This window comes from Galeopterus variegatus, unplaced genomic scaffold (assembly GCF_000696425.1).
Source record: "Galeopterus variegatus unplaced genomic scaffold, G_variegatus-3.0.2 Scaffold5033, whole genome shotgun sequence".
Taxonomy (NCBI): domain Eukaryota; kingdom Metazoa; phylum Chordata; class Mammalia; order Dermoptera; family Cynocephalidae; genus Galeopterus; species Galeopterus variegatus.
Genome location: NW_007731144.1, coordinates 115,259 through 131,863, shown reverse-complemented (window position 1 = coordinate 131,863; position 16,605 = coordinate 115,259). Strand labels below are relative to the sequence as shown.

General features: G+C 38.3%; 1 protein-coding gene across 1 annotated transcript in view; it reads left to right on the top strand.

The window, feature by feature from the left end:
- Nucleotides 1-16,605, top strand: part of LOC103604204 (ADAMTS-like protein 3) — a 128,005-nt gene that overhangs the window by 2,466 nt on the left and 108,934 nt on the right. The window contains 1 exon segment of the mRNA XM_008588783.1: nucleotides 3,745-3,892. Coding sequence (XP_008587005.1) covers nucleotides 3,745-3,892 — 148 coding nt within the window.

Genomic DNA, 16,605 nt, shown 5'->3' with positions numbered 1-16,605 from the left:
TTTTTTTTTTTTTTTTCCGTAAGTAAAGGTGGAGAAGTTATGGAAAGAAACCTGATTTTAACTATAAACTGAACAGATGGGATAGAGGGAATAAAAACAAATTAAAACAATATTGCAAAGAACTCTCAACTTTCATTTAAAAATAAATATGATGATGTTTTTCAACTTTTCGCATTCAACCTATCAGTATATCAAGTGACAAAATGAAAAATCAGTTTCAGCTGTGTATATTTTAAACATTTGCCTAAATGATTTGGACTTACCTAACCTAAATGTCAAGATGAATGTATTAAACTGCTTATTGTATTTTTAATGAATTAAGACTTTATATTATGTTATAGGCAGGATGCAGTTATGTTTGGTGACGTTTAGTGTAGAACATTGAACTGAACAGTGGTCTAATTAGAACAGTAAATAGTGTGGGTTTAATTAGCCCCTATTCCTGATGACAGATTTGATCAGTTGCCAGATATTTATCCTTTCCTTTCACTTGACTGTTACTGAAATATTGCCTCTAGTAGCACCGCTTACTGTGCTGTAAATAGGTAGATTGGCAAGAAGCCATAAAACCCGTGGACTGGTGAGACTTGAGTGAAAATTATTGGGAAACCCCCTCTCTGCTTTATTATTTCTTCATTTCACTTTTGAAGGTCTTTCCTACAGATCTCTCTCTTAATTTAATGGTTTTTCGTTGGATGTTAGTTTAATGGTTTTTCGTTGGATGAGGTAACTTGCCTAAGGGCTTAAGGAAACCTGTGCAATATCTGGTGCAGTCACAGGCTGCAGTTCATTAGCGTGTCACACGTCCCTTCACAAACATTGCTGTTCTCCAACGTAGAGCTTACCTGTGAAATTCTGTCTGACTTGAACTTTTCTGTACACCAAGAGGATGTGGTTTTTGTTTGTTTGTGTGCTTGTTTTTAATTAAAGTATTGTGTGTTTTATGAAAAACAGACTCTACGAAGTGCAGAAAAACAAAAACAAAAGACATTAAAGTCACTCAAATCCCTCTTACCTACAGGTAACCTCTGTAATATTTTAGTTAACTTCTCATTCCCTTCTCTGTGCATCTACATGTTTACCTGTATTAAAAATGACATAGGCTTATATTGTTATCTAATGCCTTTATCCCCTGAAATATATTTACAAAAATAAATTTTAAAAACCATGAAAGTTCAGTTCATAAAACCGGTATCCATTACAGCACCACTTGCTTCATCAAATTGAAGATTTTGGCATATTGGCTTTAGACATTTTTTTGGAGGGGTTAGGGTGAAATAAAACATCCAGTTGACATTCCTTTTGTGTCTCTCCCTGACAACATTCGCTCCTAGTCCTACTCTGTCTATTCTTAGAAGCACTTTGGTGTGTTTCCAGCCCATATTCTTGTACTCTAAGTATGACATTTTTGTGTGTAGATTTACATACCTATATCTTAATCTGTAGATGAAGAGATTTAACATGCTATTTGTGTTTTTATTTTAATGTAATTAAACTTATCAGTCTTTCTCTTTATAGTTTCTACCTTTTTTTTGATATGTTCTGGAAAGTCTTTCCTATACCAGCTCTATATGACTATTCATCTGTAATTTTTCTAGTATTTTAAATATAAATCTCTAATATAGTTGAAATTCATTTTGGTGTATTTTGTGAAGATGTTGTCTATGATTTAAATGTACTATGTCCTTGTACTAGAATCTGTTTCTGGACCCTTTTTTAATTTAATAGATCTGATTGTTTTATTGCTATGCCAATTCTGTAATCATTTAATTGAGGCAATTTCTGTCCCATTTCAATTCTTTTACAGTTTTAAAAAAAAAATTGTGGTAAAAAATCACATAAGACCTATCCTCAATGAATTTTAAAGTATATGGTACAGTATGGTTAACTACAAGCACAATGTTACACAGCACATCTTTAAGAACTTTTTCATTTTGCATGACTGACACTTTATGCCCATTGAACAGTAATTCCCCATTGTCCCCTTCCCCTAGTCCCTGGCAGCCACCATTCTACTTTCTGCTTCAATGAATTGGACTACTTTAGACACCTCGTATAGGTGGAATCATGCAGTATCCATCCTTGTGTGACTGGTTTGCTTCACATAGCATAATGTCCTCAAGGTGCATCCATATTGTAATATGTGACAGGGTTTCTTTCTTTTTTATGGCTCCATAATATTCCAGTGTATGTGTNAGTCCCTGGCAGCCACCATTCTACTTTCTGCTTCAATGAATTGGACTACTTTAGACACCTCATATAGGTGGAATCATGCAGTATCCATCCTTGTGTGACTGGCTTGCTTCACATAGCATAATGTCCTCAAGGTGCATCCATGTTGTAATATGTGACAGGGTTTCTTTCTTTTTTATGGCTCCATAATATTCCAGTGTATGTGTATACTACATGTTTTTTATCCATTCATCTCTCAGTGGACACTTGGGCTGCTTCCATCTCTTGACTATTGTGAACAATGATGCAACGAACATGGGTGTACAAATATCTCTTCGAGATCCTGATTTCAATTCTTTTGGATAAATACCTAGAAGTAGGATTGCTAGATCATATGGTAATTCTATCTTCTTTTACCTTTTTTTTTTTCTTGGCTCTTATAGACTTATACTCCACTAGATGAATTTTAGAATCATTTGTTGGGTCTCCAAAACTTTCCTTTTGGGGGTTTTGATTGGAATTGCTGTTAATTTGTAGATTAATTTAAAGACAATTACCATTCTACAGTGCTGAGTCTACCCTTTTGGGACTATGGTGGTTTCTCCGTTTACTCAAGTCTACTTAGGTCCCTTAGTAAACTTTTGTAACTTTAAGTAATAAGCTTCATTTCTTTTCACATCTGTATTTACAGCTATCTATATATTTTTCACTGTACCTCCCTGTCTCCTGTCTTCTCTAGAGTGTCCTGATATGTCAGCGGTGGCAAGTCCAGGAGACAAATGAAACCAAACTCTACTCATAATTGACCCTTCCCTATTTTCTTGGACCCCAAAAGATTTATAACTTAGCCAAGCTTGTCCATCTGACTTTATTTTCCTGGGATGGAGCCTCTCTGGGGAGGTTCCACATATCCTCATGGAAGAAGGCTTCTTGCAAGTTATTACCTGTCTTCCTGATGGACAAGCAAGTCAGAATTTCAATGGTGATCACTTCTCAGATACAAGCTGGGGCATTGCTATGTAAGTTAGAAGACTGAATAATAATAAAAAGAAATTGGTATTTAGGTAATTTATTTAAATTTAGGAATGACAAAATTTCAGGTATGAAACTGAGCTTAGAAGCCATTTGGACAAAACCTTCTTCAGGTGGAAAGGCAAACAGGTGCCAAATAATTTCTTTTTTTTTTTTTTTTTGTCTTTTTCCGTGTCCGGCAACGGATCGCAACCCTCAGTGTTGCCCCCGTACCGGACCGGGACCGGCAACGGGATCGCAACCCTAGGTGTTACTCCCGCGCCTCGCTCAGCCAGTGAGCGGGAACCGGTCTGTATGTGGGATCCGAACCCTCGGGCGGGAGCGCCGCTGCGCTTCCCAAGCGGCGCACTATCCAGTGCGCCACCGGGCCGGCCCCAAATAATTTCTATATAAACCTCTCTTAAGTGGTTTTTTTAATGCAGCCATTCCAAAACAAAGCATTTTAAGGCAATTTTCTTCTTTGTAAAGAGCTTAGAAGACGACTCTGGTATAACTGTGAGCAAGCTTTGGGATATTTATTCCACACTTGTCTATAATTTATTGCATTTTTTCACATCTAGACCTCAAGAAACACTTATTCAGATGAAGAGGAAGATGGCAACTGGGATGCCTGGGGCAACTGGAGTGACTGCTCCCGGACCTGCGGGGGAGGAGCATCCTATTCTCTGCGGAGATGCTTGGCTGGGAGGTCAGTGGTGGCTTTACTTTCTCTGTGTAGGATGAGTCAGTCCTCTGGGTGGGTGGGGAGGCAGTCAACTTGACCAGGCTTTGGAACATCCTATGACGGTGGTGTAACCTCTGTTATGTCTAAATATTAGTCAACCCCACGTTACCATATATGAATAGTAATGGTCCTGTTTTTGTGGGTGTGGCCATATCCCATCCACATGAGGCTCTCAGCTCGTAGGAGCCAGAGGCCTGAGACACTTTGGGCTTTGAGGAAGGAGAAGCTGGGCACATTAAGTCCCTGGCCCAAAGTTGTCAGAAGACTTGGGGTAAGAGACCAAGTCTTCTGGGTTCTGCTCTTGAGTTACTGTGGTTTTAATTCATTTCCTGTTCAGTTACTCTGAGCAACCCATTGATAAAGATGGTAATGTAAGTTCTGTTTTCACATCTTAGATATGTTTGTATTAAGTAATATTTGCTAAAATGTAGGATAAGCCTATTTAAAAAAACCCATAAGTTTGCAACAAGCCTGCACTTATCATTGCCTTTGAGACAATTTGAGGTCATTCTTCACGGGGCAGTTTCAATCCCAGCCAAGGATTTTACTTCAGCTCTCAGGTAAGACAGAGAGCCGGGCTGACGGGACCTGACAGGCTGGTCCTGGACAAAGGAGACTCCACGATCACGGCAGCCATCTTCTGGTTTGGGATGTTGGAAGGTGAGAGAGTAAATTGACTTTGGTTCATTAGCCTCAAGGGATAGAGCAGAAATGCAAGGAGAACATATTTGGGCTCTAGTTTGTATTTCATCGAGGTTGCTGTTTTATGACAAGCTAAACCGTGACCAAGCATGTCCTCCAGTTTCCTTGAGACAGTGCAGAGCAGGGCAAGTGAGAGGTTGTACATGTGGCCTTTGAGACGGAGGCTCTTCGTCCACCCCAGGAAGGCATGGGAAGACTGCTGGAGCACTGCAGCAGCATCACCCCAGGATCACCCCAGGGCGAGGTCTAGCTCAGCTCATCGAACCTTCTTATAGTAAAGCGGTAGAGCCAAATGCAGGGATTGGTCTTGCAAAGACAAAGTGGTATGCCTGCTTCCCCATGTTTTCATGTTAGTGGGGAAATAAAGGCCCTGCTGCCTGTGTCATGCTGTGTGGAAGAATGTTGGGGATACGTGTTGTAGTGGGATACGGCTGAGTGTTATCCTGCTGAGGCCGGCAATAGGAAGGCCAGATCCCTGTGGGCAAGAGGAGGAGAGGGTCCTCCTGTTCAGAGGATCAGATCTTTCCCACTCCTGGCCAGTCACTGGAGGAAGAGGTCTCCAGCCTGGAAACTGGAGTGGGGAAGGCAGGACTTTGGCACCTCTCTCTAACCTCCAAGTCTGAGGAGTTGGAATAATTTGCAATTAATGGTAGAGTGAGAGTGGGAAAGGAGTGGGGTTTATTTATTTGCATTTGTCTTTTTTTTAGTAGTGTATACTTGTGCTTGTTAAAAAGATTTTAGAGGAATGTATTAAGGACCATGAATGACCCCTTTCATCCTGTTGTCAATACAAACAAAATGCTTACGTATTCATTTATTATTTGATTAATTTTTAAAACTACTTTGATTTTGCTTGGAATCTAATTTTGCCAAGTGATACATCTCACAGTGAGTGTGAATTTATGTCTTCTCTTTCCCAACTGGGGTCTGTTGATGGTGAAAATGCTGCAGGTCAGGAAGAGCAGTTGCTCAGCTTCTTCTGTCTTTTCTACAACCCAGAAAGGGAGATTTGAGCAAGAGAGAAAAGAGAGGCAGGACAGGTCTTACTTGACTTCACGGTTGGGCACAGGTGCTGGGCTTTCTGGTTGGGCAGGTGTTTAAAGCTTGCTATTGAGAGCACTTCAATGGACTTTCCTAAGATGCTGCTCCTGCCCTCCCAAATCCTTTGGGATCTCTTGCCACCCATTTCCTTGATATGCACTATTTGAAATGCTTTGTCTTGGTAATACTGCTCTTTCCTCAGTTCTGGGACAGCTAGGCCAACCCCCAGCTTCTGGTTTACACGTACTCAGCCCTCAATGCCTGCCCTGGTAATTCCTGAGATGACCCCATGGTGGCTGTCTCAGGCATGTGCCCACGTCTGGTTCCCGGGAGGCCCTTGTGTGAACTTTGCTAACCATACTCTGGAAGTTTCAGGAAGCCAGTGCAGCAACACCTACTCTGCTTACATGGGCCACTGCAGCTGGTCTGTCAGCCCTTAAAATTCTCAGGTGTAAATTACACACTGACCAACTGTAAGAAATACATATTGACCTCTTCAACTGATGTCCCTAACGTGTCTTTCCTTGATTTGGGTTTAGCAGCTCGTCCCTTCTCCTTCTTGTTGGAGCAGAGTGAGACTGGGGCTCATAGCATAGCTTTCTCAATGAAATCTTCAGAAGTCTTTCCTCTAAGTCTCTAGCTTCAGACCCATTTTATGCCCTTGATGTGGGTAAGGAGTTCAACATTAGCAAATTAAACTAACACAGATACTGCCCACATGGTTCTTTCAGTCCAAGGAGACAAACACTTAACAAGTAAGCAATCAAATTATAAAGAAGTAACCTGATTAAAAAATGGGCAAAGGAGCTGAATAGGCATTTCTCAAAGGAAGATGTATACGAATGGCCAACAGACACATGAAGAAATGCTCAACATCACTCAGCATCCGGAAATGCAAATCAAAACCACATTGAGATATCATCTCACCCCAGTTAGGTTGGCTAATATCCAAAAGACCGAGAATAACAAATGCTGGTGAGGATGCAGAGGAAGGGGAACCCTCCCTACGTTGTTGCTGGGTCTGTAAAATGGTGCAGCCATTATGGAAAATGGTGTGGAGATTCCTCAAACAACTTCAGATAGAACTGCCATGTGACCCAGCTATCCCACTATTATTATTATTATCCCATAATAGAAATCATCATGTTACAGGGATACCAGCACTCCCATGTTTATTGCAGCTCTATTTACAATATCCACGAGTTGGAATCAGCCTAAATGCCCATCATCGGACGAGTGGATGAGGAAAATATGGTATATCTACACAATGGAATACCACTCTGCTATAAAACAGAATGAAATAGTACCATTCGCAGCAACAGGGATGAATTTAGAGAAAATTATGTTAAGTGAAATAATTCATGGGGCCGGCCCGGTGGCGCACTGGATAAGTGCGCCACTTGGGAAGCGCGGCGGTGCTCCCGCCCGAGGGTTCGGATCCCACATACAGACCGGTTCCCGCTCACTGGCTGAGCGAGGCGCGGGAGCAACGCGGGGGTTGCGATCCCGTTGCCGGTCCCCGGTCCGGTACGGGGGCAACACTGAAGGTTGCGATCCGTTGCCGGACACGGAAAAAGACAAAAGACAAAAAAAAAAAAAACAAGAAATAATTCAGACACAGAAAGAGAAATACCACATGTCCTCACTTACATGTGGGAGCTAACAAAAATAAATAAATAAATAGACAAATAGAAAAAAAAGACACAACAATCACAATAATTTCTTGAACTTGTTAAGAGAAGAGAATGGATGTGATGTTGATGGGAGTGGGAAAGGGGTAGAGGAAGGCGGGGGGAAAGGGAGGAATTGGTAAAGGACCACAAAAATCAGCTACATTGTATAATGATAAATTTAAATAAATAAATAAATACAAATTACATATAATTAAAAACTGGGTCAAGGGGATGGATAAAGTGGTTAGGGCAGCACTCTGTGCTAGGGGGATGTTTACGCTAAGACCTTATTGCTGAAAAGATGTCAATTATGAGAAAAAATTTTTTCAGACAGTAGGAGCAGCATATGTAAAGGCACTGGAGCAAGAAATGAAAAAAAGGCTTTTATGTCTGAAGAATAGTGGACAAGAGAGAAAACAAAACGGGCCAATGTTTTTTTTTTTTTTTGTCTTTTTCCGTGTCCGGCAACGGATCGCAACCCTCAGTGTTGCCCCCGTACCGGACCGGGACCGGCAACGGGATCGCAACCAGAGAAAACAAAACGGGCCAATGTTGAAGAAGAGAACAGATTTGTAGGCAAGGGAACAGGATCTGATTCTCAGACTTTTGAATTTCAAATATTAATAAAGTTTCCAAACAGCATGTTTGGGGCTGCATAGTATGTCATTTTTTTAACTGGCCAAGCAAGGATGAAAAGGAAAACGAGAAAACAAAAGCCAACTATGGTCTACTATTACAAACTTTAAAAAAAAAAGAATTATAAGCAGTCCTTTCATTTTTTTTTCAACTTCAGTTGGATAGTTCTTATTCATTATTTAAATTTTCACTTAAAATATTTATGGAGTTACTTTGAAAAGTTTCTGAAATGAAAGTGATACTATCTTTGAATTTATTTACTTGAATAAAAGTCTGAGAACTAGGCCTCTTTTTTTTTTTTTTTTTTTCTCTCTCTAACCCCTCCCTGGCTGCTTGCCCACATCTGGTGGCCTCAGATCTGTTCTCTCCTTTTGAAAGTTCAAGTAATTATTGTAATTGTTGTTTGTTTCTTTCTTCTTTTCTTTCTTTCCTTCTTTCCTTTTTTCCCCCTCCCCTAGCCTCCCCTTCTCTTCCCTTTCCTTCTTTCTTCTCTCCCACTTATGAGTGAGGACATGTGTTATTTCTCTTTCTGTACCCGGCTTATTTCATTTAACGTAATCTTCTTTAAGTTCATCCATGTTGCTCCAGATGGCCGAATTTTATTCCTTTTCATGGCAGAGTAGTATTCCACTGTGTAGATATACCACATTTTCCTTATCCAGTCATCCATTGATGGACATTTAGGTTGGTTCTGAATCTTGGCTATTGTAAATAGAGCTGAAATAAACACGGTAGTGTAGGTATCCCTCAGACATAATGATTTCCATTCCTTTGGGTATACACCCAGAAGCGGGATTGCTGGATTGTATGTCAATTCTATCTGTAGTTGTTTGAGGAAGCTCTGTACCATTTTCCATAATGGCTGCACTAATTTACAGTCCCACCAACAGTGTAGGAGGGTTCCCCTTTATCCACATCCTTGCCAGCATTGGTTATTCTTTATCTTTTTTATATTGGCCAGTCTAACTGGAGTGAGGTGATATCTCAGTGTGGTTTTGATTTGCATTTCCCTGATGATTAGTGATGTTGAGCATTTTTTCATGTGTCTGTTGGCCATTTGTATATCTTCCTTTGAGAAATACCTATTCAGTTCCTTTTCCTGTTTTAAAAATCGGGTTGCTTATGTTTTTACTGTTAAGTGTTTGAGTTCCTTGTATATTCTGGATATTAATACTCTGTCAGATGCATAGTTTCCAAATATTTTCTCCCATTCTGTATGTTGTCTTTTTGCTCTGTTAACAGCTTCTTTTCCTGTGCAGAACCTTTTTAGTTTGATATAATCTCATTTATTTATTTTTCCTTTTGTTGCTTGTGCTTTGAGGGTCATATTCATAAAGTCTTTGCCCAGTCCTGTTTCCTGAAGTGTTTCCTTTATGTTCTCTTTTAGTAGTTTTATAGTTTCAGGTCTTACGTATAAGTCTTTAATCCATTTTGAGTTGATTTTGGTATATAGTGAGAGGTACAGGTCTAGTTTTATTCTTTTACATGTGGGTGTCCAGTTTTCCCAGCACCACTTATTGAAGAGGCTGTCATTTCCCCAAAGTATGCTCCTGTTGGCCATGTCAAATATCAGTTGGCTGTAGGTATGTGGGTTGATTTCTAAGTTCTCAGGTCTATTCCATTGGTCTGAATGTCTGTTTTTATGCCAGTACCAAGCTGTCTTGGTTACTGTAGCTTTGAAGTATAATTTGAAGTTAGGTAGAGTAATGCCTCTGGCTTTATTTTTCTTGCTCAGGATTGCTTTAGCTATTCAGAGTCTTTTGTTGTTCCATATGAATGTTAGGATTGTTTTTCTATTTCTGTGAAGAATGTCATTGGTATTTTTATGGGGATTGGATTGAATCTGTAGTGGGTTTGGTTAGTAGGAACATTTTCACAATTTTAGTTCTTCCAGTGCAAGAACATGGAATGTCTTTCCATCTTTTTGTGTCTTCTTTAATTTCTGTCAGCAGTGATTTGTAGTTCTCATTGTAGAGATCTTTCACCTCCTTGGTTAAATCAATTCCTAGGTATTTTTTTTTTTTTTGGTGACTATTGTAAATAGGTTAGCTTTCTTGATTTCTTTCTCTAGTAGTTCATTGTTAGAGTGTAAAAATGCAAGTGATTTTTGCATTTTGATAATGTATCTTGCAACTTTACTGAAATCATTTATCAGCTCTAAGAGTTTGTTGGTAGAATCTTTAGGTTTTTTTATATATAGGATAATGTCATCTGCAAATAGGGACAGTTTCACTTTGCCTTTTCCAATTTGGATGCCATTTATTTCTTTTCCTTGCCTGATCGCTCTGGTTTATTACTTCCAATACTATGTTAAATAGGAGTGGTGAGAGTGAGCATGCTTTTCTTGTTCCTGTTCTTAAGGGAAAAGCCACTGTTCAGGATGATATTGGCAGTGGGTTTGTCATGTATGGCTTTTATTGTGTTGAGATACTTTTCTTCTGTACCTAATTTGCTGAGAGTCCTTATCATGAAAGGATGTTGAAATTTGTCTTAGGCTTTTTCTGCATCTATTGAGAGAATCATATGGTTGTTTGCTTGATTTTGTTGACGTGGTTTATCACATTTGTTTACTTGTATATGTTGAACTATCCTTGCAGTCTTGGGATGAATCCCACTTGATTGTGGTGTATAATCTTTTAATGTGTTGCTGTATACTGACTGCTAGTATTTTGTTGAGGATTTTTGTGTCTATGTTCATCAAAGATATTTGCCTGTAGTTTTATTTTCTTGTTGTATCTTTGTCTGATTTTGGTATCAGGGTGCTGCTGGCCTCAAAGAATGAGTTTGGGAGAATGCCCTGTATTTCAATTTTTTGGCTTAGTTTGAAGAGAGTTGGTACTAATTCCTCTGTATAGGTTTGGTAGAATTCAGCAGTAAAGCCATCCAGTTCTAGGCGTTTCTTTGTTGTGAGACTGCTGATTACTGCTTCAATCTCATTGCTTATTATTGGTCTGTTCAGGCTTTCTATTTCTTCTTGGTTCAATCTTGGTAGTTTGTATGTGTCCAAAAATTTATCAATTTCCTCCAGGTTTTCAAATTTGTAGGTATATGGTTGTTTATAATAGTCTCTAATGATTCTTTGTATTTCTGTGGTATTGGTTGTAATGTCTCCTTTTTCACTTCCAATTTTTGTTATTTGGGCCTTCTTCTGTCTCCTTTTTTTAGTTAGCCTAGTTAATGGCTTGCTTATTTTTTTAATCTCAAAAAGACAAATTTTTGTTCCATTGATCTTTTGAATCACTTTTGAGGGTCTCTGTTTCATGGAGTTCTCCTCTGATCTTATTTCTTTCTGTCTACTAATTTTGGCCTTGGATTGTTTTTCTTTTTGTAGTTCTTTGAGATGTAGCATTAGGTTGTTTATTTGAAATGTTCCTATTCTTTTGATGTAAGTGTTTATCATAATAAACTTCCCTCTTAATACTACTTTTGCAGTGTCCCACAGGTTTTGGTATGATATATCTTTATTTTTTTCATTGGTTTCAAGAAACTTTTTGATTTCTTGTTTAATTTCTTCACTGACTGATAGGTTATTCAGGAACATGTTTTTTAATATCCATGTATTTGTATAGTTTACAGAGTTTTGCTTGTTATTGATTTCTAGTTTTAATCCATTGTGGTCTGAGGAGGCACTTGAAATGATTTCAGTTTTAAAAATTTTGTTGAGACTTAATTTGTGACCTAACATGTGGTCTGTCTTGGAGAATATTCTATGTGCTGGTGAGAAGAATGTATGTTTTGTAGTTGTTGGATGAAATGTTCTGTAGATATCTGCCAGGTCCAGTTGGTCTAAGGTATAGTTTAAATCCTGTGTTTTTCTGTTGATTTGTTGCCTAGATGAACTTTCCACTGCTGAGGAGGGGTATTCAGGTCCTACCTATTATTACTATTATTGTATTGCGGTCTGTCTCTTTATTTAGGCCTAATAGTGTTTGCTTTATATATCTGGGTGCTCAAGTATTGGGTGCATATATAATTGTGATTGGTAGGTCTTCTTGCTGGATAGATCCTTGTATCATTATATAGAGGCCTTCTTTGACTCTTTTTATGGTTTTTGGTTTAAAATCTATTTTATCCAACATAAGAACAGCTATGCCTGCTCATTTTGGTTTCCATTTGTGTAGTATATCCTTTTCTGTCCCTTCACTATTAGTCTGTGTGTGTCTTTACAGGTGAGGTGAATCTCTCAAAGACAGCATGCAGTTGGGTCTAGCTTTTTAATCCAGTCAGTCAGTCTGTGTTTTTTGAGTGGGGAGTATAATCCATTCACATCTAGGCTTGTTATTGAAAGGTATTGTCTTACTCCTGGCATTTCATTGATTTTCATTTGGATATTTTAAATATCGTTTGTTCCTTCCTTCCCCTTCTATTGTTTGTCTTTGATGTTTCTTTGTTTTTTGAGGTGATAAGATTCAGTTTCTTTCTCTTTCTCGTTTGCATTTTTGTTCTACCACTGGGTTTTGTTCTTTCTTGTGTATTTGTGGTAGTAATTATCATTTTTCAGATTCCAGATGCAGGACTCTCCTGAGGATTTCTTTCAGGGTTGATCATGTGGTGGTGAACTCCCACAATTTTCTTTTTTTTTTTGGTATGGAAAATACACTATTTCTCCCTCATTTCTGAAGGATAGCCTTGCTGGATATAGTATTCTTGTCTGGCAGTTTTGTCTTTTATTATTTTGAATATATCTTCCTATTTTCTTCTGGCCTGTACGGTTTTTGTTAAGAAGTCTGCTGTTAGTCTTATAGGGTCTCCCTTAAGGTGACTTGGCACTTTTCTCTTGTTGCTTTCAGGATTCTTTCTTTGTCTTTGAGCTTTGCCAGTTTGACTATAATGTGTCTTGGAAATGATATTTTTGGATTGAATCTGTTCAGTGATCTTTGGGCCTCCCAGATCTGAAGGTCTGTGTCTCTCCTTATACCTGGGAAGTTTTCCATTATTATTTTGTCGAATAGGATTTTCCATCCCTTTTCCTTTCTCCTCCCCTTCTGGAACACCCATGATTAGAACTGTGTGCACTTAAGGTTGTCTTTTTTTTTTTCTTTTAACTTTATTTTTTAAATTTTTTTTTAAATTTTATTTTGTTGATATACATTGTGGTTGATTATTGTTGCCCCTTACCAAAACCTCCCTCCCTCCTTCCTCTCCTCCCTCCCACCCAACAATATCTTTTCTGTTTGCTTGTCATATCAACTTCAAGTAATTGTAGTTGTTATATATTCTTCCCCCCGCCCCCCCGGTTTTGTGTGTGTGTATGTGTGTGTGTGTGTTTGCGTGTGTGTGAATTTATTTATTAATTTTTAGCTCCCACCAATAAGTGAGAACATGTGGTATTTCTCTTTCTGTGCCTGACTCGTTTCACTTAATATAATTCTCTCAAGGTCCATCCATGTTGTTGGAAATGGCAGTATTTCATTCGTTTTTGTTTTTTTTTTTAATTAAAAAAATTACTTTTTATTTTTTTAATTAATTAATTTTTTTGAGTTTTCTTTTTTTGTTTTTTTCTTAATTTTATTTTGCCAATTTACAATGTGGGTGATTATTGTGGCCCATTACCGAAACCTCCCTCCCACCTCCCTCTCCCCCCTCCCTCCCAACAATGTCCTTTCTGTTTGCCTGTCGTATCAACTTCAAGGAATTGTAGTTGTTATGTCTTCTCCGCCCCCCCCCATTTTTGTGTGTGTGTGTGTGAATTTATTCATTTATTTTTAGCTCCCACCAATAAGCGAGAACGTGGTATTTCTCTTTCTGTGCCCGACTTGTTTCACTTAATATAATTCTCTCAAGGTCCATCCATGTTGTTGCAAATGGCAGTATTTCATTCGTTTTTATAGCTGAGTAGTATTCCATTGTGTAGATATACCACATTTTCCGTATCCACTCATCCGATGATGGACATTTGGGCTGATTCCAGCTCTTGGCTATTGTGAAGAGTGCTGCAATGAACATTGGGAAACAAGTATACCTTCGACTTGATGATTTCCATTCCTTTGGATATATTCCCAGCAGTGAAATAGCTGGGTCATATGGTAGATCAATCTGCAACTGTTTGAGGAACCTCCAAACCATTTTCCATAGGGGTTGCACCATTATGCATTCCCACCAACAATGTAAGAGAGTTCCTTTTTCTCCGCAACCACACCAGCATTTATCGTTCAGCGTCTTTTGGATTTTAGCCATCCTAACTGGGGTGAGATGGTATCTCAGTGTGGTTTTGATTTGCATTTCCCGGATGCTGAGTGATGTTGAGCATTTTTTCATATGACTGTTGGCCATTTGCATATCTTCTTTAGAGAAATGCCTACTTAGCTCTTTTGCCCATTTTTTAATTGGGTTGCTTGTTTTTTCCTTGTAAAGTTGTTTGAGTTCCTTATATATTCTGGATATTAGTCCTTTGTCAGATATGTATTTTGCAAATATTTTCTCCCACTCTGTTGGCTGTCTTTTAGCTCTGTTAATTGTTTCTTTTGCTGTGCAGAAACTTTTCAGTTTGATATAGTCCCATTTGTTTATTTTTCCTTTGGTTGCCCATGCTTTTGGGGTCATATTCATGAAGTCTGTGCCCAGCCCTATTTGCTGAAGGGTTTCTCCTATATTTTCTTTAATAAGTTTTATTGTTTCAGGGTGTATATTTAAATCCTTAATCCATTTTGAGTTGATTTTAGTAAATGGTGAGAGATGTGGGTCTAGTTTCAATCTCCTGCAAATGGATAACCAGTTATCCCAGCACCCTTTGCTGAAGAGGGAGTCCCGACCCCAGTGAATAGACTTAATGCCTTTGTCGAAGATCAAATGGCAGTAAGTGCGTGGGTTGATTTCAGGGTGCTCTATTCTATTCCATTGATCAGAGTCTCTGTTATTATACCAATACCATGCTGTTTTGGTTATTATAGCTTTGTAGTATAGTTTAAAGTCAGGTAGAGTAATACCTCCAGCTTTATTTTTTTTGCTCAGCGTTGCTTTGGCTATTCGTGGTCTTTTGTTATTCCAGATAAATGACTGTATAGTTCTTTCCATGTCAGAGAAAAATGTCATAGGAATTTTAATGGGGATTGCATTAAATTTGTAGATAACTTTGGGTAGTATAGTCATTTTCACTATATTGATTCTTCCAATCCAGGAGCATGGGATGTCTTTCCATCTTCTTGTATCCTCTCTAATTTCTCTCAGGAGTGGTTTATACTTCTCATTATAGAGATTTTTCACATCCTTAGTTAGTTCAATTCCTAAGTATTTTATTTTTTTGGTGGCTATTGTGAATGGGCAGGCTTTCTTGATTTCTCTTTCTGCTTGTTCACTATTGGTGAAAAGAAATGCTACTGATTTTTGTGTGTTGATTTTGTATCCTGCTACTGTGCTGAACTCTTTTATCACCTCTAAGAGTTTTTTAATAGATGATTTGGGCTGTTCAATATATAGGATCATGTCATCTGCAAACAGGGACAGTTTGACTTCCTCCTTTCCAATCTGAATGCCCTTTATTTCCTTCTCTTCTCTGATTGCTCTGGCTAATACTTCCAAAACTATGTTGAATACCACTATTGGAGAATAGACATGCTACTGATTTTTGTGAGTTGATTTTGTATCCTGCTACTGTGCTGAAATCATTTATCAACTCCAAGAGTTTTTTTGTAGAGGCTTTAGGCTGTTTGATATATAGGATCATGTCATCTGCAAACAGGGACAGTTTGACTCCATCTTTTCCGATCTGGATGCCCTTTATTTCCTTCTCTTCTCTGATTGCTCTGGCTAGTACTTCCAACACTATGTTGAATAGGAGTGGTGAGAGTGGGCATCCTTGTCTAGTTCCTGTCTTAAAGGAAAAGCTTTCAGCTTTTCCCCACTCAGGATGATATTGGCAGTGGGTTTTTCTTATATGGCTTTAATTATGTTGAGATACTTTCCATCTATACTTAACTTATAGAAGGTCTTTGTCATGAATAAGTGTTGAATTTTATCAAATGCTTTTTCAGCATCTATAGAGATGATCATATGGTCCTTGTGTTTGATTTTATTAATATGGTGTATCGCATTTATTGATTTGCATATGTTGGATCAACCTTGCATCCCTGGGATGAATCCCACTTGATCGTGGTGAATAATTTTACGTATGTGTTGTTGTATTCTGTTTGCTAGTATTTTATTGAGGATTTTTGCATCTATATTCATCAAGGATATTGGCTTTTAGTTTTCTTTTTTGGTTATATCTTTACCTGGTTTTGATATCAGGATGATGTTTGCTTTATAGAAAGAGTTTGGGAGATTTGTGTCTGTTTCAATCTTTTGGAATAGTTTGTAAAGAATTGGTGTCAGTTCCTCTTTGAATGTTTGGTGAAATTCTGCTGCGAATCCATCTGGGCCTGGGCTTTTCTTTGTTGGGAGCTTTCTGATAACAGCTTCAATCTCCTTTATTGTTATTGGTCTTTTCAGATTTTCTACATCTTCATAGCTCAGTTTTGGGAGCTTCTGTGTGTCCTGAAATTTATCCATTTCCTCTAGATTTTCAAACATGTTGGCGTATAGTTTTTTATAGTAGTCTCAAATGATTCCTTGTATTTCAGGTGAATCACTTGTAATATCACCTTTTTCATTTCTAATTTTTGTTATTTGAATCTTCTCTCTTCTTTT